Source organism: Bombus bifarius, unplaced genomic scaffold, assembly GCF_011952205.1.
Source record: "Bombus bifarius isolate JDL3187 unplaced genomic scaffold, Bbif_JDL3187 scf7180000007996, whole genome shotgun sequence".
NCBI lineage: Eukaryota > Metazoa > Arthropoda > Insecta > Hymenoptera > Apidae > Bombus > Bombus bifarius.
This window is the reverse complement of record NW_022884376.1, coordinates 6,376,055-6,399,711: the sequence shown is the minus strand read 5'-3', so window position 1 is coordinate 6,399,711 and position 23,657 is coordinate 6,376,055. Positions and strand designations below refer to the sequence as shown.

The 23,657-nt window shown below is 33.3% G+C and overlaps 3 protein-coding genes across 5 annotated transcripts; 2 read left to right on the top strand and 1 right to left on the bottom strand.

Annotated features, from left to right (window-relative positions):
- The first annotated feature begins 72 nt into the window (after window positions 1–72).
- Window positions 73–5,838, top strand: LOC117206107 (laccase-4-like). 2 transcript variants are annotated; one of them, XM_033445115.1, is made up of 11 exons: window positions 73–220; window positions 762–912; window positions 2,271–2,373; window positions 2,647–2,804; window positions 3,082–3,349; window positions 3,538–3,742; window positions 3,927–4,108; window positions 4,340–4,547; window positions 4,798–5,001; window positions 5,132–5,410; window positions 5,449–5,504. In XM_033445115.1, the coding sequence occupies exons 1-11, from the start codon at window positions 121–123 to the stop codon at window positions 5,487–5,489; spliced, it is 1,899 nt and encodes a 632-aa protein (XP_033301006.1). In that variant the 5' UTR covers window positions 73–120; the 3' UTR covers window positions 5,490–5,504. The 2 variants fall into 2 exon arrangements, with proteins under 2 accessions (XP_033301006.1, XP_033301005.1); XM_033445114.1 differs by lacking the exon at window positions 5,449–5,504 and adding an exon at window positions 5,580–5,838 and having other exon boundaries at window positions 77–220; window positions 5,132–5,365.
- Window positions 5,839–7,377: 1,539 nt separating this feature from the next.
- Window positions 7,378–8,346, top strand: LOC117206112 (putative laccase-19). The gene is made up of 2 exons (XM_033445124.1): window positions 7,378–7,626; window positions 7,839–8,346. The coding sequence occupies exons 1-2, from the start codon at window positions 7,458–7,460 to the stop codon at window positions 8,003–8,005; spliced, it is 336 nt and encodes a 111-aa protein (XP_033301015.1). The 5' UTR covers window positions 7,378–7,457; the 3' UTR covers window positions 8,006–8,346.
- Window positions 8,229–23,600, bottom strand: LOC117206108 (laccase-3-like). 2 transcript variants are annotated; one of them, XM_033445117.1, is made up of 12 exons: window positions 23,066–23,600; window positions 22,544–22,646; window positions 21,619–21,724; window positions 21,220–21,430; window positions 19,457–19,623; window positions 18,743–18,922; window positions 16,822–17,193; window positions 13,650–14,070; window positions 9,444–9,827; window positions 8,822–9,043; window positions 8,540–8,758; window positions 8,229–8,428 (listed from the first exon to the last, which is right to left on the bottom strand). In XM_033445117.1, exons 1-12 carry the CDS (start codon window positions 23,139–23,141, stop codon window positions 8,259–8,261), a joined length of 2,631 nt encoding a protein of 876 aa, XP_033301008.1. In that variant the 5' UTR covers window positions 23,142–23,600; the 3' UTR covers window positions 8,229–8,258. The 2 variants fall into 2 exon arrangements, with proteins under 2 accessions (XP_033301008.1, XP_033301007.1); XM_033445116.1 differs by lacking the exons at window positions 13,650–14,070; window positions 16,822–17,193 and having other exon boundaries at window positions 18,745–18,922.
- Window positions 23,601–23,657: the final 57 nt, after the last annotated feature.

The window sequence follows — 23,657 nt, the reverse complement described above, 5'->3', positions numbered from 1 at the left end:
AATGATTAAATTGCCCGCTTTTTTTCTATAAATTGAAGCTATTAGCGCGAAAAAATGTTAGTAGTAGTCAATTAAAGGAAGGCCCATAAAACGCTGGACTTCGTTTGGTTTTAGTGGAAAATGACGCTTGTTAATTTTTTTAATATTCTTCAGAATGTGACAAAATTTTATGCATTTTGCATTGTTCTGCTGTTTCACGTGCAACTGTCGTACAGCAACCGTAAGTGTTCACAAATGTAATTTGTTTATTAAAAATTTGTCAAATTACTGCAAATTTATTTATACAAAGTATATTATTAGTGTATATAATTTGTGCATATATGAATATGGATTCATTTGAAACGAGTAACTCATAATATTCCTTAAGTTAGTTTATTGTGTTTTGTACGTCTCGAACTATTTTAAAGACACCGCTTATTTCAACTATATGCGTAGGAGATTCATTGTCTGCATACCAATCCCTGTTCGCATTTAATGATGGAATTAATGCTTGTGGATGAATTAATAAACATTTACTATATCTCTTTTTGTTGATACATGTATTTAACGTATGCATATTTTTACGCGAAACATTTATAATCTCATCTCTTAAATTTTCTGATAATAATAAAAATTTAAAATTTCCGTATTATTCTTCGTATTATTGCTATTTAAATTATACCATTACGCTTCACTTTGATTAGGATCGTTTGACAGATTTTATAATTTTATTCGATGATTTTCCAATATCGTTTCTAATATATTGTTTTACTTGTGCGCAGCGTACTGGGGTTGGGCCGACGACTATGGTCCTAATTCTTCATCGATAGTACTTTCTTCGCCCGAAGAATGTGCACGAAGTTGCACAGATACCGAAGAACCTAAAAATTGTTATTATTCCTTCAATATTGAATTCTATACAACAGTAGGACCGTACGTATTGATATACATATATATACTGAATAATATTTTAAGTTTGGATCATGTATGTAATATCTGACAGGAGATACACGTTAACACGTTAGTTGCCACGATAGTCATCAGTGAGCTACGTTTTATTAAACTTCGTAGAATGATTAAAATAACGTACATTTCATGAACTAAAAAATTGTCAACGACGCGAATGGTTTTGATAACAATTGTCAGAAAAACCTGAACAGATATAATATAATATTTTCCAAAAAATAAATTTTATGGTATAGTATATTTTAATCTATTGCGGCTTCCAGAATAAAATAAATAAAATCTGCGTGGCAGTCAACGTGTTAATATATTCTTTTAAACGATTATATCGCGAATATATATATTTTGTTACGCTTAATACAGTAACTATTCTATATATTATACGTATAATTATCATTCACAGAAAAGTGTGTTCATAAAGTGTATTCCCAGATAAGACAGACACGTCTTACACGTATATATTTATATATATTTAATATACTACAATAATATACATACAATCGAAACTCTTCCGCTGTTCCTTTTGTATCTGAAACGTTTTTTAACCATTGCTCTATTGATATTTCGGTCTTCTGCCTTCCGTAATATTTACCTTTTCTATAGCATCTGAAGTGAGAATTTCTTTATACTGAATTCCATACAAATTAACATTAATAACAGTAAAATAAGGATGATATTCACACATTACAAAACTAGCGCAATCCTTAAATTATAAAATTCTTTCTTCCTTTCTCTTCCTAATCACCTGTGCTTTAATGCTAAGTCGTTGTTTGTTATACTCGCTTCATAAATTAATATTATTCGTCAATCTCTGATAATTGCTGTATGAACAAGTAAAGAATTATTTACATCATATCTTGCTACCTAAAGGAAAACGAAAAATCAATCACAGGAATTTATCGGCAATTATAATTCGGAATATTTCTTAACAAAGGATTACTTTTGTTGCCCTTTGTTTCTAAACTCTTTAGAACAGATGCACGCTACGATGTCGCTGCGATCGTATGTCTGTTTTCCTTATTTTTAATTGGAAGCACGAAGAAGGATATATGATCACAGAGATATCGCGCGGGCGAAAGTCTACACAGAGTCTAAGCCCAGTGCAGACGAACGACCTTACACCACGTTTGCGTGTCTTTTCTTTGTTTTTATTTTTCTGACAATTTTCCTGACAATTCACACGAGCGTTTTACGTTAATTTGCCGCCGCCGATATATATTTGATTAAAGCGTGGAACTATGAAAATAGCTGCAGTAAAATAAGCTAGAAATAAAGATGCTCGCATATTTAAGTCGGTGATTAAATAAACTAAATATCAATATTTTCAGTGCTTGTAACGTGGAATCTCAAAGGTTCCAATGTATTTTAGGAGATGGATTTGAAAAGTCTTTGATACCTATCAATCGACAGTTACCAGGACCATTGATCAAGGTAAAAATCGTAATATGATAACGAACTGCGATTTCTCCTTTGTATTCTTCATATGATCCTGGTATTTTGAGCAGGATTTTACATAAATTTTTCAGTTTCTTTGCATATATCTGACATAAAAGTACTGCTAGATTCGATAACTATTCGAGATTGTCTTTTCGTTAATTTCGACAAGTACGCGGGCATAAAGAAAATACAAAGGAGACGAAAATGTGCAGTACACTTTTGTGATAGATCGTAATTTTTTTGAGAAAACACTTGACTCGTTTTCAGGTGTGTTTGAACGATCGCGTTATAGTAGACGTGCGGAATGCTGCCCCAGGAAATGAAGTCACGATACATTGGCACGGAATTTTCCAAAACGGTTTTCAATATTACGATGGTGTTCCTTATGTCACACAATGCCCGATTCCGTCTTCTTCGTCATTTAGGTAAATACTATTTTAAAGTCTATATTTTATTGTCTTTTCATGTTACCATAAATATCATGATATCGTTTATTCGGTCTGCTATTTAACGATATATCACCCTTCATTTCTTTTGTCTATTATTATATAAAAGATTTGATTACGCGAACTGTTATTACGGTTTAATCCTTTTAATTTAGTGTCCATTATAAAAGAAAACATTTCATGTAAAATAAGCTTCTTATAAAATATCACGGTATGAAACTAAATGAAATACAAATTTTGTGATATCCTGTTCTAGATATGACTTTGTAGTGGAAAATTCGGGCACGCATTTCTACCATTCTCACATCTGGACACACATGCTAGATGGGCAATATGGTGGTCTTATTGTTAGAGATCCACCATCTAGAGATCCTCATTATCAATCATACGATAGAGATGACATTATCATATTCTTAAGTGATTGGATGCATGTGTTATCGTTAGAACGTTATCCTGGTTCGTATAGACGTGATCCAGGACAGGCTCCGCAGAACATACTTATAAACGGTTTAGGAAATTGGACGGTAAACTATATGTATATCTTTACTGCAAAAATATTCTTTTATATTATATTGTCTAAGGATCGCAAAACTCTTAGCATTAGGCGATTAAATGGTAAATTTCGGATAGAAACGATTTCTTCGTTTCTGTTTGCTAATACTATTCGTCAGAAGCAGATTATTAATTATTAATAAATTATAATTGTTTTTAGGATCCAGTTACCGGCCAAACTACGAATTCACCGATAACAGAATATACCGTAAGGAGCGGAGAACGACACAGAATACGGATGATTAATTCTTTCAGTACAGTATGCCTGGCGGAACTTAGAATCGAAGGACATCAATTAGTCATAATTGCTCAGGATGGTGCAAATGTGCAACCCAGAACAGTGGATAAAATAATCTCGTCTTCAGGTTTGATAAATTTCAACTTTTCCTTTCGAAATCGGCTGTTCGATTAGATTATTACGTTATTACGACTAAGAATATTTTCCATATGATAGAACTTTTTTTTGCTTTAATACAGAGTCGAGAGAAAGTTGCTTTATTGTACCAGTTTACGTTTTATGTATTTAAAATAAGCATTCGAAATATACAGGTGAACGCGTCGATTTTATCCTAACTGCAAATCAAAATGTTGATTCTTATTGGATACAAGTGCGTGGACTTGGTGAATGTGAACAAACTGGAGTACAGCAGTTAGCTATCTTAAAATACGATGGTGGTCCTAATTGGCCTACAAGACCAAGTCCTACTTATAACGATACAACAGATGGTGTTGTAGGTATCAAAACATGCTCTGCTTTATTCATCCTAAATAAAAATTTACTTTCCCTGAGAAAGAAATGTAGCTTTAATTCTATTTTTAATTATCACGAACTACTTTAGCTTTTATAAATTTCTCAGACTAAAATCTTCCAATTATTTTTCAAATACTATTTGGGTGTATCTAACAACTGTAATACCTGATTCTTCCTTGATTTCTATTAATTGATGATTTCGATTTTTTAGACCTATAATCCGCTTAGTGGACAGGATTGCAATACAGACAACACAGAAAATGGGATTTGCGTGAATCAACTGGAAGCCTTCGAGACCGATGATGATCTCTTGAAAGTTAATCCGGATGAGAGACACATATTACCTTTCTTCTTTTACAATTACAGTCAGTATGGGGACAGAACATTATTTGTAGCAGACATGTACCGTACCTATTTCAGTAAGTTGTATTTAATGCTTCTTTGAAAGTAACTAAGTATATGCATATGAACAAGTCCTCTTGTTCATTTTCTTATCATAGCAAATTATTTCTAACGCGCAAGAAATTATTTATACGAAAATCAGCTTATTTGTATTCGGCTAAAAGAATAAAATTTTCTTCTTCAGTTTTATCCTTGTTTTTCATTTTTGTATTATTTATTTGTCCATGTCTATCCTGTGTTACTAGTAAAACATTTGTTCCGTTTCAGCTGCAAACGATTATTCTCAGCTTCTTTCTACGTTTGGTAATATATCGTACGAGAGTCCAGCGGCGCCTCTGCTCTCACAACGTAGTTCTTACCAAACGATATGCAAGAAAAATGTACAGAACGATTGCACGGAACCTTGCACATGTTCGCAAATTATCAATACAGGATTAAATAATATCGTGGAGCTAGTAATATACGACCAAGGTATCTAGTATCTGTCTTTAGTACGAAACAAGATAAAAGAATGTTGACCTATTTAACAGACTAATCTTGTTTCATTGCGCAAAAAAATATTGCAAATTCGATAATGTTAAATAACAAAATTTTATTATAGTACCACTGGAAGGCTTATATCATCCGTTCCATCTACACGGTTACGAATTTAGAGTGTTTAGTATGGGGGATTTTGGTGGTGATAGAAATGTTTCGACAGCAGACATAGACGAAGTAATAGAGCAGCACACGGAACGCCTTCAAAATGGAGAATATACGAACCCACCTGGTAAAGATACTGTTAAAATTCCAATGGGAGGATATGCAATTATACGTTTCAAGGCGGATAATCCAGGTAAGATATTCAATTATATACATACGTATTTCCGAAACAATTTTCCGCGTGTAGTTCTTCCCCGTTTTTGAGAAAATTGCACTGTCTTCTTCTTCATCTAAGAACATTTGTCTCGAATATTTGATTAATGTTAATTAAATTCATTTATATTATACTTACAACACAGTAAGTGCTTAAAACATTTTGGATGAAGATATAATATATTGTTTTATAGGGTGGTGGTTACTTCATTGTCACTTTACTTGGCATCACATTACTGGAATGGAACTGGTCATACGCGTAGGGGACAGAGGAGATCTTCCACCGGTACCACCAAATTTCCCGGTGTGCAACAATTGGAGACCAGCGTTGCACACTTTGAACGATTTTTATGGTTTTCGGTATCCCTAAGTTTAATTAATTCTTTGATTGTATTGTAACATGTAAAAAGTGATGAAACAAAAATATAATATTTTCAGAATCTATTACTCTTACTTACTCTTTTTTATTCTTCACGATATAAGTCACAAATTACCTTTTTAAACAAATATTTACCTATCCTTTGTCCTTTTAAAGGATTCTCCTTTTTAATGTAAACGAAAATTATTTGTAGTATAACGTAAAATTAATGTGACTTTTTAGCTTGAAATTTATACATTAAATTAATTTGTATGGAATACCATGTTCGGGTGTTTATTACTTGCGCGCCTGGGGAAGTACAAAGGAGCGGATAAAAAACTTTCACGATTTTCTACCTTGAAGAGGAATTGCGTAACGAGTGCAGTTTCCTGCCGATACTGCCGTGTTTCCCACATCCAATATCCTACAGATAATAAATGAATTCACGCCATAATTTTATCAAACGATTTCGTAATTGGAAATATAACGACCTAATATATATATATATAGACATAATATATCTCGGGCAATTTAGTGGCCTTATTGGAGCGTGCGACAGCTGAAATTAATTTTGGTCAATACGGCGTCAAAGTAATTTGTCAAGCCGTTAAAAATACTCGGTTTTTTCCACATTGAATTCTATACGACACAAGGACCGTACGTATTAATATACATATATGTATAGTGAGAAATATTTTACATTTAGATCATACATATAATAACCACGATAGTCATCAGACACCCACGTTAAATTTAGATTTGTACAAATGTGTTTACAAATTTCTCAGATTAAAATTTTGGCGTTATATGTAAATTGTATTTAGATGTATCTAACAACTGTAACATGTGATTCTTTCACATTTTTTAGACGTATAATTCGCTTAATGGAACGGAGTGCAATACAAATAACACACAAAGTGCCGTTTGTGTGAACCAAGTGGAAGCCTTCGACATCGATCCTGATCTCTTGAAAGTTGAACCGGATGAGAGGCACATATTACCCTTTTGGTTCTTCGTTTACAATCAGGATGGGGACAAGAAATTATTTAGGTCAAACAAGTACCCTCGCTACTTTAGTAAGTTTCTTTTAATGATTCTCTCATAATAAATAAGTGCCTATATATGTATAAGTCATCTTACTCATTTTCTAATTATAGCAAATTATTTCTTGTGCGTCATAAATATAAAAAATCTGCTTATTTGCATCCAATTAAAGAAATACAATTTTTTTCGTTTTATTGTTATATTTCATTTATGTGTTATTTATTTATTGTTATATATCTTGTTTTCGTAAAACATTTTGTTTCGTTTTAGGTCCAGCTGCAGGTTCCGAGATTGCTGCTACGTTTAATATCTCGCACGTGGAACCATCGGCGCCTCTGCTCCCGCAACGTAGTTCTCGCCAAACAATATGTAAGGAAAACGTACAGAACGATTGCACCGAACCTTGCACATGTTCTGACGTTATCAATGCACAACTGAATAATATCGTGGAGCTAGTAATATACGACGAAGGTATCTAGTATTTATCTTTAGTACAAGATAAAAGAATGTTGACCTATTTAATAGGCTGATCTTGTTTCATTACGAAAAGAATACCGTTATATAACATATATACGTTATATAACGTTAAATAACAAATTATATTACAGTGCCCCTGCCTGGCCTATATCATCCGTTCCACTTGCACGGTTATGAATTTAGAGTATTTAGTATGGGGGATTTTGGTGGTAGAAATATTTCGAGATCAGATATAGAAGCAGTAATAGACCAACACATGCAACGTCTTAAAAATGGGGAATATTCAAATCCACCTGGTAAAGACACTATTAAACTGATAAATGGAGGATATGCAATTATACGTTTCAAGGCGAATAATCCTGGTAAAATATTTAATTACTTCCAAAATAGCATTTTCTCCATATAGCTGTACTTCTTTTTCGAGAAAATTAGACTTTCTTCTTCTTCTTCTAAATGTCTAGAATCATTTATCGTAAATATTTCATTGATGCTAATTAAATTCATTTGAATCACATCTACAACATTATAAATTTATTAAAATACTTCGGATGAAGATAAAAGTACTATTTTATAGGATGGTGGTTACTTCATTGCCACTTTATTTGGCATCACATAACCGGAATGGAACCGGTCATTCACGTAGGGGATAAAAGTGATCTTCCACCGGTGCCACGCGGTTTCCCGGTATGCAACAACTGGAGACCAGCGGTGGACACTTTAAAAGATTTGTATAACTTATAAGTTTCCTCAAACTTAATTGGTTCCTCAATTGCATTCTAGAATCTACTATTTTATTCGTTTCTATTCTTCACAATATAAGTCACAAATTGCTTTTTTAGAAAAATATTTATCTTTTAAAAGATTCTCTTTTTTTATGTAAATAAAGATTATTCATGGTACAACGTTAAATTAATATGATTAATTGACTTGAATTAAGTAGCAGGATATAAAATAAATATATGGTAATATAATAAATTACAGTTTATACACTAAATTAGTTGGTTTCGAATACCATGTCCGGATGTTTATTACTTCCACAGGTAGGGAAGTCCAAAGGAACGGGTAAGAAGCTTTCACGATTTCCTACCTTTAACAAAAATTGCATAACAGGTCCAGATATTCCTGATGATATTGCCGTGCTTCTTGCTTCCCACATCCAATATCCTGCAAATGGTAAATGAATTCATGTCATAATTTTATTAAAACATTCTCACAAATGAAATTATTCTTTTCTTAAGAGATTTCGCTAAAGATTGCAAATATAATGGTTTCTACCTAAATTATCGGTAAAAAGACGAAGAATAACGTATCCTTTATTTGGTACAACGAAACTGTCCTTCTGAGGTGGATTTAAAAAATTGCGATCTAACTGTTTGTTACGATCCAACAGGATAATTTCTTCTTTGGTAATTGCTCGTTCGAAACTACTTTTTCCTAGGACACTCGCGTTATAGCCATGTACGTGAAACGTATGGGAGACATTTCCGCCAGAACCTGAATAAAGAATTATCTTAAATATAAAATAATAAATCATAATGTAAAGTAGATTAAAATTACCTTCATCTATTAAAATAATATCGATATTTTTTCTAGGTGGAACTTCGATCACGTGGATACATTCACAAAACAATGGTGTGTCAGCACACTCTTCTGAACGCGTTTCCAAAGAGCAAATCGATTCCTCTGGTATATTTTCCGGTTGAGACAATAACGGAGACATGGGATATTTAAACGATATACGATTAATTTGTGCAACCCTTGCTCCTTCTTTGCTCACACCTGAAATTTGCATTTATGGATGTAGAAAGTCGAGAAGTATAAAAAAGAAGAAAGATTTAAGAAAATAAAAATTACGATCCATTAAGAAACTATCGCGAATAAATGTAATGTGGCATATCTTTCGCGTATGTATTTTATATTTATAAGTAAGTGAAAATTATATCGAATAATATTGAACAAACAAAATAGTAATTAGAAATAACAGTTCTGACGCTTACAACTATCAAATCAGCCCAAGTAACAACTTCCAAATGTTTGATTTTGCAATTGCTAAAATTATGCAGGTACTTTTGGTAAAATGTAAAAAAATTAATTATGGTCATTTACGCATAGTATAATACATTTAGGCAGGCATTACAGACTGATAGTTTTAATATTAACAAACTCTTCATGTCCTTACTTAGATCTGATGGATAGAAAGGGCATCCGTAAAAATTATATCTGTAGTCGGACATTTCATCCGTGAAATAGGAAAAAGCATTCACGTCGAATGGAACATAAATAATTTCGTCTGAGTTAATCTCGATCCCTCTCGATCCTTTTAAATCCAAACCACAAATGAAATTCCTTGATATTTCATGACAATCGTGGCCCTTGTTCGTAATTGCATGGTCATTGATTTTCAATAGTTTTTCGTCTTTGATTATAGCGGACTGCGGTTTTATATCATCATAAAGGATGAAAGCTTCCTGATGAAGGTTTTGACAGTCCCGATGGCCCTTTATATCAACGAGGTATTTCCCAGGAGGTTGATTTGCTTCGAGAATTATGTCAAATCTCTCACCTAAAATTAAATTCGTATAGTAGAGAATCTATAAAAAAAAAAAAAATAAAAAAGAAAATGATAAGATTATCCTATTCCTTAATATTATACAAATTTCGTTGGTGACATCTAGAAATATCCACTTTTCTATTAAAAGCTGATATTCTAACTTTATGGTATTGAATTTATGGAAAGAGTAATTGCATATCTGAAACAGGTATCCTAGTTATTTTATTGAATAAAAGTATACAAAGTAAAGTGTAGGCGTTTTGCTATAATATAAAAAAGCATAGCTATATAAACTATAAGAAATAATATGGGGATATGTATATCGTAATACAGGAAGAATTTAAGTTTCATTGCTGCTGAGTATATGCATGTAGATATGCCTATAACTCCCAGCAAACTTTTTTAATCTCAGTTCGAATTAATTTTTCGTAATCAGCACAAAACTGCAATTACTACACATATGTATATAAATATGTACTTACTATCCTCCGAGTTTCTATTTTTACCGAGGAAATTGTTTATACGTTTGAAAATTTCATTTCTCAAATCTGTTTTTAATAGCGTTTATATTACATGGATATCCAACAATATTTTGGAATAAATACATAAAATATTTACTTTTAATGATCAATTGTTTTCATTCGCAATAAAATAATATGTGAAAAAAATATGAATCACGAGAATAAAATCACGCGTGTAGTACAACATTAACTTTTCAATGATCACTTTGATTCTTCCCAAGATTTTTCTAGACAGATAAATAGATAACTTTAGTGTTATGTCTTTTTACAAGGAATTTTTTGCACTGTGCTATTGATGCACTAATATTAATACGCTATAATCGCTATTTATCGGAAGAAAAGTTATGGGATATCAAGGCAACGATCGTGTAGTTTAACTTTTAGATCCCTATGTAACTTATTCTACATTCTCGCCTATGTACTTTCTTCTTTTGCACAGAAAGACACTGTATTTCTTCGGAATTCATGATTGAGCATCATTAAGATTAATATCTGATAGAAACTTGAAACGCGAAAAAATTGAGTTTACGACTACTGAAAAATATTTATATACATTAAAGTAACGACTAATAAAATGTTACTTTTATTATTATTAAATGTTACTAATACCTATTCGATTTATCTACGATTAGACATTAAAAATAATAGCAAATTACAGTTTTATCATTTTTATTTTTATATTATATTTCTGTCTCTACTGATCGTCAATTTTACAACAATTACACTGTGATTTTGTCAATTTTCACTTTCAGGATCATGATATATCTTTATCCATGAAATGTTCACTTAAATTATATGGGAACGGATCTATTTAAAAGATTGGCGATCAATTATTATTCAAATTATCGATATGGTAATATGAACAAAATTGATTCGAGATTATTTACCACGAAGAAATTTTTAGGATATGAGAAAGAGGTTCGATCGGAAGAAATAATATTCCTCTGATAATGATCTTAGAACCAAATTTTGTTTAATAGGAATGAGAATACAAACTTATAAAAAAAAAAAAAGGATGTTTGATCGTGTGAATATTAGTTTCCACTATGTATTTTAAAATTTAACGGTTGTCAGTAAAGCTTCTAAAAACGATCACAATAATATAAAAATATAAAACTATCGTAGAATCAGGAACAAGGATGAACGAGTTATATAAAGACATACACCGGAGACTGTTGAATCTTGTGTACAATCATTACTATCTAATGTTTTCTTTATACCTACCTACTGACAAAGGATTTAATTGATATGATATGAAATACAATACAGTTTGTCTCTTAAACGAAAATTAATAAAGTAATCTAAAACGACTTATTTTCAATTTTACGGAGGGATTGCTTTCGATAAAAAATAGTTTGTAGTCTATACTTTGCTACGTCTACTATTTAAAGCCCTGAAACGATACCTATCAATGGAATACATTCTTATAATCTAGATCATTCATAAGACAGATTGTATAAATGACGAATATCGCTGTTAGGTGAATCAATAATTTCGTTGGAACTCATTTTATAAAATATGATCTGTATCACAACATGCGCATTAATTAATACTTCCTCGTTAAGATATTTTGCAAACAATCAAATCGGTATTTGTAATTGGCAATCAACTTTCCTTTTCAACGGGCAAATTTTTCAGATCAATTTGAAAGTTACATAAAATTCAAGAATTTAGGAACATGTATCAAAAATATAAGAAAGTTGTTCGTATAAAGAAAAATCTTTATTACATACTTTTTCCTTGAAATTGGACAAGTGTTCATTGCTCAATATGAATAAATCTTTATTCGTAAGTTTATAAACTTCCCTTCTAAATATTCCAGCGAGTTCACCGGTATTTCATCATTATTCTGTTCAACTTGACTCAAATGTCATGGACTTTTGACTTATATTCACATTTAAAATCACATATCCGTTATTTCCATCGAATATGAGTAACATTTCGTTTCACAATTATATATAACGTTTGATCGATCGAAGATACTTTAAAAAGATACTCGATTCGTATTATAGTTACATCGTAACAAACAAGCAAATAACAATCGCGAAAAATAGCAATAGATTTTAGAAATACAGTCTTCTTCATGAATCGAATCCTAAAACGATAACGTACCTGTTAACGTATTTTTCGTACGCAAAAGGTATTTAAATATTGGAAAATAAATTCCTCCTTTCGTTTACCTTTTATAATACAGCGTGGTTCTGGCTTTTAATTACAAAATATCTTTTTTCTAATATTTTGTCAAATTTATTACCCCTTGATAATGTCAATTATTCCTTCGATTCCACAGAATCCTCTTACTATCGGAGCGCAACAATCTTAATAATACGTAGATCGTTTATCTTCCTTCCAAAGAGATATTCGAGTTTACACCTGGGGCCTTGAACGATTAATTCCCAGGAAAAGATCTTTTACAAAAAAATATAATATCAAGTATAAACAATTTCTTAAATGTCTCGTTCAAATCCCTTAAACTTCGCTTCGTATAATGAGCGATATCACAAACGACTTTTTGCCAACTACATGCATTCTAATTTACGAATTCAACTGTAAATTACGTCTTAATTCCTACAACTTTCGTGTCTTATTATACAATCTGTTCGCGCAAGTTTTACACCCCATTGTGTAAAATTGTCTATCTAAAGGACGAAAAGTTAAAATTACAATAAATTGTTCAATGTGTTTCGTTAAAAATCCCGACTATTTAGCTTAAGTTACTATCCTTAATCATCGATTCGAAGTTTCGCGTAGCTTGTATCGATGAACGTAATTAATCTGTAATTTAAGATAGAAATGGGAATCGAATAATGATCCTGATAAGCAAGAAACGCTAAAAGTCTTCGTATTGTCGTTTCTCTGACGAACTTCGAATTAAATATAATATATTAACACAATCCTATGTGAAAATCGGGAGTGTCGTTAAAACGATCGTACATTTGGAGCACGATCCACGCTACTATTTCACGATAGTTCCCATAATATTACGACACGTATCTGCATCTACTTGGTGCAATTACGCGCTAAATAGAGTTACTCGTTCGCTCTCGTTCAGTCACAAAAGCATTTCTTCTTTCAATCTCTCTGATCCATCTCGGTACTCCGACACCGACGTTAATTATCGTCCATCGTTGCGAATTCGTACAACGTCCATACGGAATATGAACACATCGCCTCGTTTGCCGACTAATTATGACAAAATAACACGTATACAGCGTACAAATCTCTTTCTACGGAGACGTTTCACCATCATCGTACTACGATCATCTTTTACTTGTTTCTTCGAACTCGGAACGAAGTTGCATTTGTTAGCGACGTGTCTGTGCGTAGACGCCTATCTCCGCTTCAAACAGGATCTGATTGATCCTCAGCTTCGCTACAGATCTCGAATACGAGTCGGGAATCTCCGCCAGCTGTACCGCGATACTCTCCGCGAATTTCGCGAACTCCTCTTTCGTTCTCTTTCGTTCGTCGGAAGTAGTCTCCAATTTCGTCTGTCCGAACTCGTCCAGATCGCAAATCGGACTATTATGATTGTGCGACGAGCCGTTATACAATTCCATCGCCTTCAAGCTCGAGGATGACGATTCTTCCGCGTCTTCGCTTAGCGAGGCGTTGAACGAACCAGTTCCCGATCCGTTCGTCTCCTCGTTGCAGTCTATAAACGTTATGCTCTCGGGATCGATGTCACTAACTATGTACTCCTCTTGCAGCTTGGACGTCTCCTCCTCGATTTTCTGCAGGGAGAAGAATATATTTCCATATCTATCGCCGTCGTCGATTGCGATCGGTTTATCGTCACGCGTGTGCGTACGTTCACGCGTGCGAGTGAAACCCAGTTGCATTCGGCATAGGGGTGACAGGAAACACGTAGAACAGAAATGTATAGGATTTGTGTTGTCTGAACTCGTCGAGGGATAAACAACAGCTCATATAGTTCGAGTTTCTATAATAAGAGTGATTCTACCTACTATTTTACATACATATATATGGTCTTTCGTTTAAATGGCAAGATTTCAGATTGATACATAGATTCGATAGAGGAGAGTTATCGTTCAAAGTTCTTGTCCGAAAAACAAAATTATAGTCCGGTCCAGTCGCTTAAGTGTCCTCACATTACAAATATTCCTTATTACTTACTTATGCGCATAATTCTAATGTGACATGGTCTTTTACGATAATGTTTCTCATAATTTATTGCTAACTAAGGTTGTATGTTATAATAACTACGAGCAGAGGACACTATATATAAAATAAAAAATAACTTTAACTAACTAAGCAAAGTCTACCTTTTACCGCTTCGCATAGATTTCTATTTTTTGAACGTGTTAGTAAATGTACAAGTAATACAGAAAAAAACAAGAGTACGATCTACGTACTCGTATTATTACAGAATTCGTGTTCCTATTCAGTTTTTCTCCGTTTTATCAACAATGTTTCACTTTCTTTTTGTTTAATTAGTAATTATTATCATTGATTACGATACAATATTTCAGGGATCCACACAGGCCAATTTTCATCGCACGCTCGCTTCTCGTGTTAATTTAATTTACCTACAAAAATATTGCCGGAGTCCAGAGAAAACCTCGCATTCCTGGTTATGATAATTACACGGCACGCGTAAACACAATCAAATCGAATCGCGATTCAATCCGCTATACTCGGTTCACACGATTCAACGTTTATCTAACATTTCGATCTTTCAAGGAAACTTCGTATTAAAAACTTTCACGGGAATATATTTAAATAGCTCGAGAAACAATGCCCGAACGTATCTTAATTAAGAAAAAGCACACGCGTCAGTTCGCGGTATATACCAGAAAGAAACGTAAACTGCTTTTCCATTTAAATTATTCCTTTGCTTTTGATTTATGAATCGAATCTATATTGTATGACCGAAGCAAGAAATCACATATTGATAATAATTCTTTCCTCAAATTTAAGCAATTTTTTAATCACGGTTAGACCGAAAATGACCTGTGAAACGTTATGGAAAAAGATATGCAAAATACCTCGTTCATAGTGCAGCAAGAACGACGTTGTGAAAGGGTGAAATATACTTTACTTTTCCCGTTTGACATAATAAAACTCTTAAAGTCCTAACTCATTTTTTGTCACTCTATATGTACGTGCATATATCCCTAGATATAATATATATTATTACGCATACTGACATTTCATGATCGATTTCTTATTTATCTTGACTAGACTCGGCGATAAAGTTGCAACCAGTTCCTTGAACTTTGATTAATATTTATACTTTAAACTAATAAAAATAATCAAATGTAATGATCATTGGAATATCGTAACATTCAAACCGGTTTTTCGATAAAGTATTCCGAATAAATAATATCGAACTATGTAACTTGCAAATTAAAAATAAATTCTCGTGAAATTTAATGTATCTATACGCCTAACCATATCCTCTATCACCTACCAGTAACCTCTACATTTTCTTACGAAGCGATAGAAATATAGCGATAACGATAAATAATAACGATAAAAATAGTAAAAACTGTATCGAGTATCATGGCTGGACTGCGAATTCTTATGCATTTATGTGAAATTTAAGCATAGAATAATCCAAAGATTGCACACAATATAGAAGACTGTATAAAATATCAGAGAGTACGATGCCTGTAAGAATTTCTAACAGATAAAACGCCATCTCTCTACTTAAGTCCTATTTCTTTAGTTGTGTCCATAAAAATATAAATTTGCATAAAAATTGGCAAATTAATCGCAGCAATGTATCGACATAATTGGATCGGTTTCTCGAAGACGAAGACTGGAAGAACTTTGTGGGAGAAAGTGATGGAGGAACACAAAGGCGGGCGGCGACAGGCGGAGCAAAGCAAATGAGACGGAGAGAATCGGATAGGAACAGATACAGTACAGAATGTAAGAAAACGAGCATGGAAACGACCAGATTGGAGAAGGATAGAATGATCGTTTATCAGCAATCGGGTAGCGCACGAATGTGCAGGAGAATCGGACACGTTTCGAGTAAGATCGATTCGAAATGCGAAGTCACGAGACGAAAAATTGCTATAAAAAGAATGACACGTCGCGTTGCTACGAGTCGACGAAACGTGTATCCCGAGCAGCGACGCTTCGTTCAGGCGAGGTGATCGTTTCCACGAAATGCATTCAAACACAATGGTCTTTCTTCGAAATTGTTTGGCCAATTATATGGCGTAAACTAGCCTCCTTACGATTGGAGAAAGGGAGCCTTTATGATTCTGCTTAGCACAGATTTTGTGTGATAAAAAGAGAGAAAAGAAGGGCAAAAGTACACTAAGTATTTCTTTCTTGAATAATTTGATAGCAAGAGAGAAAGAGAGTCTCGTCTGTATATGTATTCCGTTAAGGTAAATGCGACACGTGGGAACGAAATATCTGTCACAACTGGATTTCTCGCGCGACAGCGTACTTGTAATATACACGCGCAATGATAAAGAACGATCTATAGCTATGTAACTACCTACCTTCTTCCTTTTACTGTATCTACGTGTGCCAAATTGCAGGAACTGCATCGCTTTAAAGGCGAACCACTTGGATACGTAAACATCGTCGGGCCCGGTAGCTGCGTCACGGCTGTTCTGTATCTTGTGAACTTCTCTCGAGTACTGACACTTGAGATTCGTGATCTTTTTCTCGATTTCGAGGGTGTTGCAGCAAAGGATCTCGGCGAGCTCTTGAATCGCGCGTTTTCGCTTCGTTCGGTCGCGATACCCCCGAGCATTCCAATCCCAGAGAACGCGTCTCTGCTGATACTCGCGCAGTAGCTCGAGAGTTTTGTCGCGAGTCCACTCCATGCCGAGCCGCGTGTCGTTCGTTTCTGGCTCGTTCCACGCGTCGTCGCTAGACATGGAAAATAGAGTGGCCACGACGATATTACGGCGACGCGCGGGCACTTGTTAGGCCAGGGGCCACCGTTTTCTCCAAAGAATCCTATGTATCTCGTACGTCCAAGTATTTACAAAGTACGGACGGATGTCGACTAAAGTTAAACGATGCGGTCGGCTGACAAGCAAGCGGGCGGGTACCCGCTAATAAATCGTCGACTATGAGTCGACAACGACGCCGCAGCCGCGAATCGAGCACGCGTTTTAATGATTTTTGCGCGAGACCCGCGCGCGTTTGGTCGCCTTCCTTTCTTTATTTCCCTTTGCGGAAACCCGGCGAGAACACGAAGACGGCCGAGTCTGCGCGAACGAGTCAGCCACCGCTGCACGCTGCATGTGCGACTACCAAGCGGTTTCGTTCTTTCCTTTTCTTGCTCCTTCTCTCTTTTTCTTTTCCCCTTTCCCTTTCGCATTTCTTTCTTACGGCCTCGTTGCGTGTATCCTCGAGCGTTCCCTTCCTCTTTGTTTACTAAACGACCTTGCGCCTCGTTTCATCGTTTTTCGTTCTTCTTCAATTCCACCGCGTCGCTTCCACCGCTTTATTTCCTTCACTCTCTCTCTCTCTCTCTCTCTCTCTCTCTCTCTCTCTCTCTCTTTCTTTTTTGTTTTTCCTATCTTTTCCATTAATTACGATAGCCAAGCTTTTTCATTTCCATTGTCTTCTGCTACGTTTCTTCCTTTTCCTTTCTTTCGATCTTCTCCTCTACCTTCCTTCTCGTTTGTCATTTTACTTCCTTGTCGAACATAAATCTTCATCATTTCTCTTCATTCTCTTCACTTTCTTTCCCTTTCTTCGACTACTCCATCTTCGTTCGTTCTTCGTCTTTATATCGTGCCACTTTCTTTTCCGTTGTCGTCTCCTCTTTCGCATAGCTTGTAATTTCCTTTGCTTTCTTTGATTTACCATTTTTAAAACGCTAGTAGTAGTCTTTTGCAGGATGAACATCATCAGGCAGAATCGTGCTTCGCTTATGTGCGATCACGCATGTAAATTCTTTAGTTTACGCAGAACAATTAGGGCTATATCAAACGTTTACTCTTCCACTATTCACCATCGTTTATCGCTTTAAGTCACATGTCGTGAACGACCTGAATTACGCTACATGTTTTTCAAAAATATTTCCAATATACATATACATTCTTAAGTTATAATATTTCATCTCGATTCATCTTCGGCAATTATACTCAAGTTATGCTATATATACATATCTACCTTATACCTATCTATAATGCTCACATAATTTAATCCCACGAGCTGTAATTCAATTTCATTTTATTATGTCTCGTCCTACCTTTATCGATTGCAATTCATTCTCGCCCCCTTTACTCGCTTTCACTTAAATTCTGAGCGCAATTGTGTACACGAAAACCGAGAGGCAAGGTTTAAATATAAAATCTCGGATGAAGAGTTTTGTATATCCGACATGTACGTACAACGATCATATATTACGTGTGCCGAATGTACAAAACACACGGTATAAGCAAGGAGAATCGCCTGCATACCTGGAAAGAAAAAGATGTGTCTGCCCACCGTCGGTTCAACCGGGTTCCCGTCGGCAGCCAAGACGCGAAAATCATGGCCAGAGATGGATAATAGTATAGGGCAATTGTACGCGTTGGCATTAATAAGTCGCAATAAATATTTCCTTCCATAATGGACTTGCAAGATAGATCCGTTATTCTGAAAAAGAAGACATAGCCAATGATGACGTCAGTTTTGTGAAACATAATATACAACGAGAGAAAGTTCTCATTCCGGTGACGTAATCTATATTATACAACAAGTTTTACTAATATGAATTAACGAATAAAAGTAAAACTTGAAATATCTTTTAATTAAGACGCTAGGTATATGCGCAATGATTGGCTTTGCTGGAATATTCATTCATTCATTCATAGAGAACTACAAATATCATTAAAAAAATTTACAATGTTGAGAAAAAGATAGCTTTCGTTTGTTCAACATGTTCTAATAAAACATAATTTTTCATTTGACAAGTGACTATGAAAATATCTTAATGTAAAAAGCAATAACACTAGTAAATAATATTTGTATAAAAATTGTTCTTATTGTCATATTATTTCGTATCGAGAATTTTGATCTTCGAAAACGGTTTTGTTCCCTGGGCATATGGAAATCTTGGCTACATTTCATGCTCAATTACATATATCTTTCTCTGACCGTAGCGTCTTGTCTAATTAGATAAAACAATACCTGGCCATTTAAGAGAAGTTCACTAGGCGTAGGTGGGTGTAGGTGCGAGTGTCGCGACAGAGGAGTTGGCGGCCTTGATGACAAGAGAAGTATCCTTTCCAAGCTAGGGTCATCTTGTGGTCCTCGAACTGTCAACGACCCGTATACGCCGTCGGCCTGCTGTGAAACTAATAATTCAATGTCATTAATGCTTTTGTTATATCCATGATTAATGAAAGGATTCACGTTCTATAAATACATTACAGTAATTTTATTTTATATTTGTGAATAAATTGTGCGATAATTTTTAATTGTAAATTTAATAATTACAGAAATAGATAAATAAAATGTATTAATATTAAGGAGATATTCGTTAATTTTGTATCATGATACTATATAGGAAGTAAATACAAGATTGGTTTAGAACTGTACAGCAATTTTTTGATATTCGCAATAATGAAAAATTCAATTTCAAATGACAGGATTGATAGCAGCTAATTTGAGGTTCTTTGTTTAAGCAACCTTAAAAGTCGACACGCCTATTCTTTCAATGCTTACTATCGATCTTCTTCCTCGATTTTGTTTTGTTCGATTACAACGTAGGTAAATCGAAACGATTGTTGATCTCACTTTAGCTGATGTTTCCTCGAAACTACTATTTTTGCAATAACGATTAAAAATGTCATATTACTTCTTATAAATTTCATATTTTTCACATGCATTGGTATTTCTGATATTTTAGACAAAATTTCTTATTGGAACAATATACCTATAACGTGATAATCCAGGGCGCTAATAAGAACAAAATTTGGACGAGTTCATTTCTTGTCTATATTAAATTTAATCTTCTTCGTATACGAAATAAATTTAAAGCGATTGCACTTTTTTTTATTTTAGTTCGGTTTAGTTCATACTAAATTACTTTTATTTAATGCTTTTGACATAATAATGTACACTGCAGATCAAAAGACGCTATAAAAGAAAACACAAATGAATTTATTTTTGTCCATCAGTGTTGAAGTGAAGGAGGCATTAAGCAGTCAATGTCATTACGATTGTCTTTTAGAATATTGAGAATATTATGTAAATGACTTAATGTACCTGAGCCTCCTGCGTGAAAGATTATCTCTTGCTACATTCAATTCTACATTGTATTTTATCACCACAAAATTACTATAATTCACTTGACTATTTAACACATATAAAATTTAAAAAGATAGATGTCAAGAAAATTGATATTTAAGTATTTAATACGCACTACTTTTCTTAAAACAGTAAGCGTAACATGTAACTTGTAACCTTACTTCTACAGTACACGGTTTCAAGATTATTGATCTACTTTAATTTTGCTTGTCCTCGCAGGAGTAGAAGCCGTTCTACAGCGCGGGAAAATTGAAATTGATTTAAACGTTATCAAAGTGATACAGTTAAAAAATTACATAACAATTAACTTAACAATTTAAATAAAATTAACTTTCTTAACCCCTACAATCACTTTATTATACCTGATTTATGAGATTATGCATTTAACTATTGAAGGATAACGATGATGAAACACCGTTTGATAAATTAATCAATCATAGTGGATTTTAGTTATTTTTATGACAAACGTTACTTATTTTAATAAGAACTAGTTTTTAAGAAGAAAAGTATTAAATTTGCAGTCATCTGTAGAACATAATATTTTTTCGATTAATCAATCGTTCTTGATTATTTAATATTTTTATTAGCATTCACATATAATCAGTTTGCATATTTCATCGGTTTGAATACGATGTGCTTACCTATGTGTGCATAATAAATGTATGTACCAACATTTTCCGGTTTTAGTTTATATCGAAAACCCCCAAATGGCAAAATAGGACATTGTGTGACCATCGGAACACCATCCATATGAGCCGAATTCCTTTGCCGTATACCATGCCAATGAAAAGATAATTCCTTGGACCCTAATCTGTTGTATAAAAGCACTTCTATAGTATCTCCAAGACATACCTGAAAATTGAAAGGTGAACTCGTAATTCAAAATATTAAGTGCGTTGAAATTGTACTGTTAATTAACCAAAAGTATATCTTAACAATGGACAAATTTGATATATTATAGCTTCGAACTACTTTTAAAGAGGTATAAAATATACCTAATACATAAATTGAAAGATAACAATAAGTTCAAAAATGTTTACCTCTATTTGTGGGCCTGGGCTTTTCCCATTGATTCTTAGAAAGCTATTCAATAATATTACGTTGTCGTGGATCATCGATTCGTTTTTGCTTGTACAATCGCGAATACTGTAAATAACAATAAAAATATAAGAAAAATTAATTAATGGTATATGTATATAATATCAATTAATTCTGCCCATTCATACTTTAAAAAGTTCAGATAAATAGAATTTGAATGCATATGTACTTAACATTAGATAATACGTATCGTGACCAGAATGAAATATTAGAATAATAATATAAAAAATAATAAAAAAATTTAATAACGATTACAATTTTCACACAATTTTAACAACGATTGCAAAGTATACCTATGATGTTATTATGTATCTAGCCTAGCGTTATTCTCTATAATACAAGTATCATGTTCGTGACAGTAAGTGGTAGTGTAAGAACCAGTTGGGAATTGAAAAAATAAAAGATGCACTTAGTTCCCGTGTGAACCGTTAGTTCTTGAATTACACTAGAAATTGTGTATTCGAATTGACCGAGATTCCGACAGGTTTCTCCTTCAAAGAGGATATTCGCTGATTTAGGTCTACATCGTGCCTGAGCGGCGCTATAGTTTGTTTGCAGCATTGCCCGAGAACAAGTTATACATCCTTCTAGATTAGAATGATTTCATGTGTAAAATTTATAGTTTTCTTTTATATTTTATATAATTTTTTAGAAAATTTGATTCATTCTGTTTGTATTAATTGATTGAGAAACGGTTACATTATATTATATAGTATATAAAATTGCTCATGTGGAAGAATAATTTCGAAAGCTTGTTGGTAGTTTCAACTTGGATTGAAATAAAAGTTTCGAAAGTATACATATTGATTTTGATGTATTAAATACGTAATAAATTCGTAGACCTTATCTGACTTCTATCTATCTTACCTGTTCGGGGCAGGTGATTCTTCAACGAAGAATTCGTAACGGCATACTTTTTTTGAAAGTGCATTGTCAGCACAAGATCGTAGACATTCGTGAGAATCACCATCTAATTTTTAAAAAGGAAAAACAATTTAGTTAACGTAATCTACAAAAACTTATTAACGAATAATTAATAGAAATTAAATAATAATTCAGATATATAATCGAGTTAATAACAAAAGACTTGAATTTCGTAAAATATTAATTAATTCTATAAAGTATTAATTAAATACTTAATTAAGCATTTGTTAATCATGTTGTTAAATATTTGCACTCAATATAGATTCTTCAACAGAATGAAAAGCTTTGTTTTAATATTTTGCAATCGCATTTTTGCAAATATATTGATTTTTAAGTAATTTTAATGTAATATACTTTGAAATTAATTCTTTTTATTATACTTTCATAATTTTATTTTATTAAACATAGACGTTTCAAATATAGATAATACATAAATATTTGAAGTTAGATAAGTTATTTTCTCACCCCTTATTTGAGATCTAGATATTCGTAGTAAACTAAAAAAGATGGTGAAAGCTATAAAGTTCTTGAACCACCACATTTTGACCCAGACAAACTGGGTTTCCCCAAAATTTAGTAATTTACGAAAACCGGCATACAATCATCGCGAATCACGAGTCGACGATGACTCGGGAAATAAACACTGACGATGTTACGCGTTTCACGATCATACGGCGACTTAGTTGAGCCTATCTTGGTTGGTGAAAGCAAGGCCTAGGCTACTTCTGGTTATGCAAGATGCATTCGATGCAGATTCGAATATTTTCCGGAAGAAAATATAATACTAACGGGAGGTATATTACTAAATTTTGATGGTAACTTAATGAATATATCGTTACCTGTTTTCAGAAACAGGTAATAAATATTTATTACATATATTTTTTTTCTGCTTTACATATTCCAATTATGTACATAAACTCATTTTCTAAATACTCATATTCGAAATACTACAATGAAAGTTACTTAATGATATGTACAAAATATTTACAAATTAGTCGTAATATTAACAATTGAATTTAAAACCGTATTGTTTCAATTAAAATTCTAATTTCTTTTA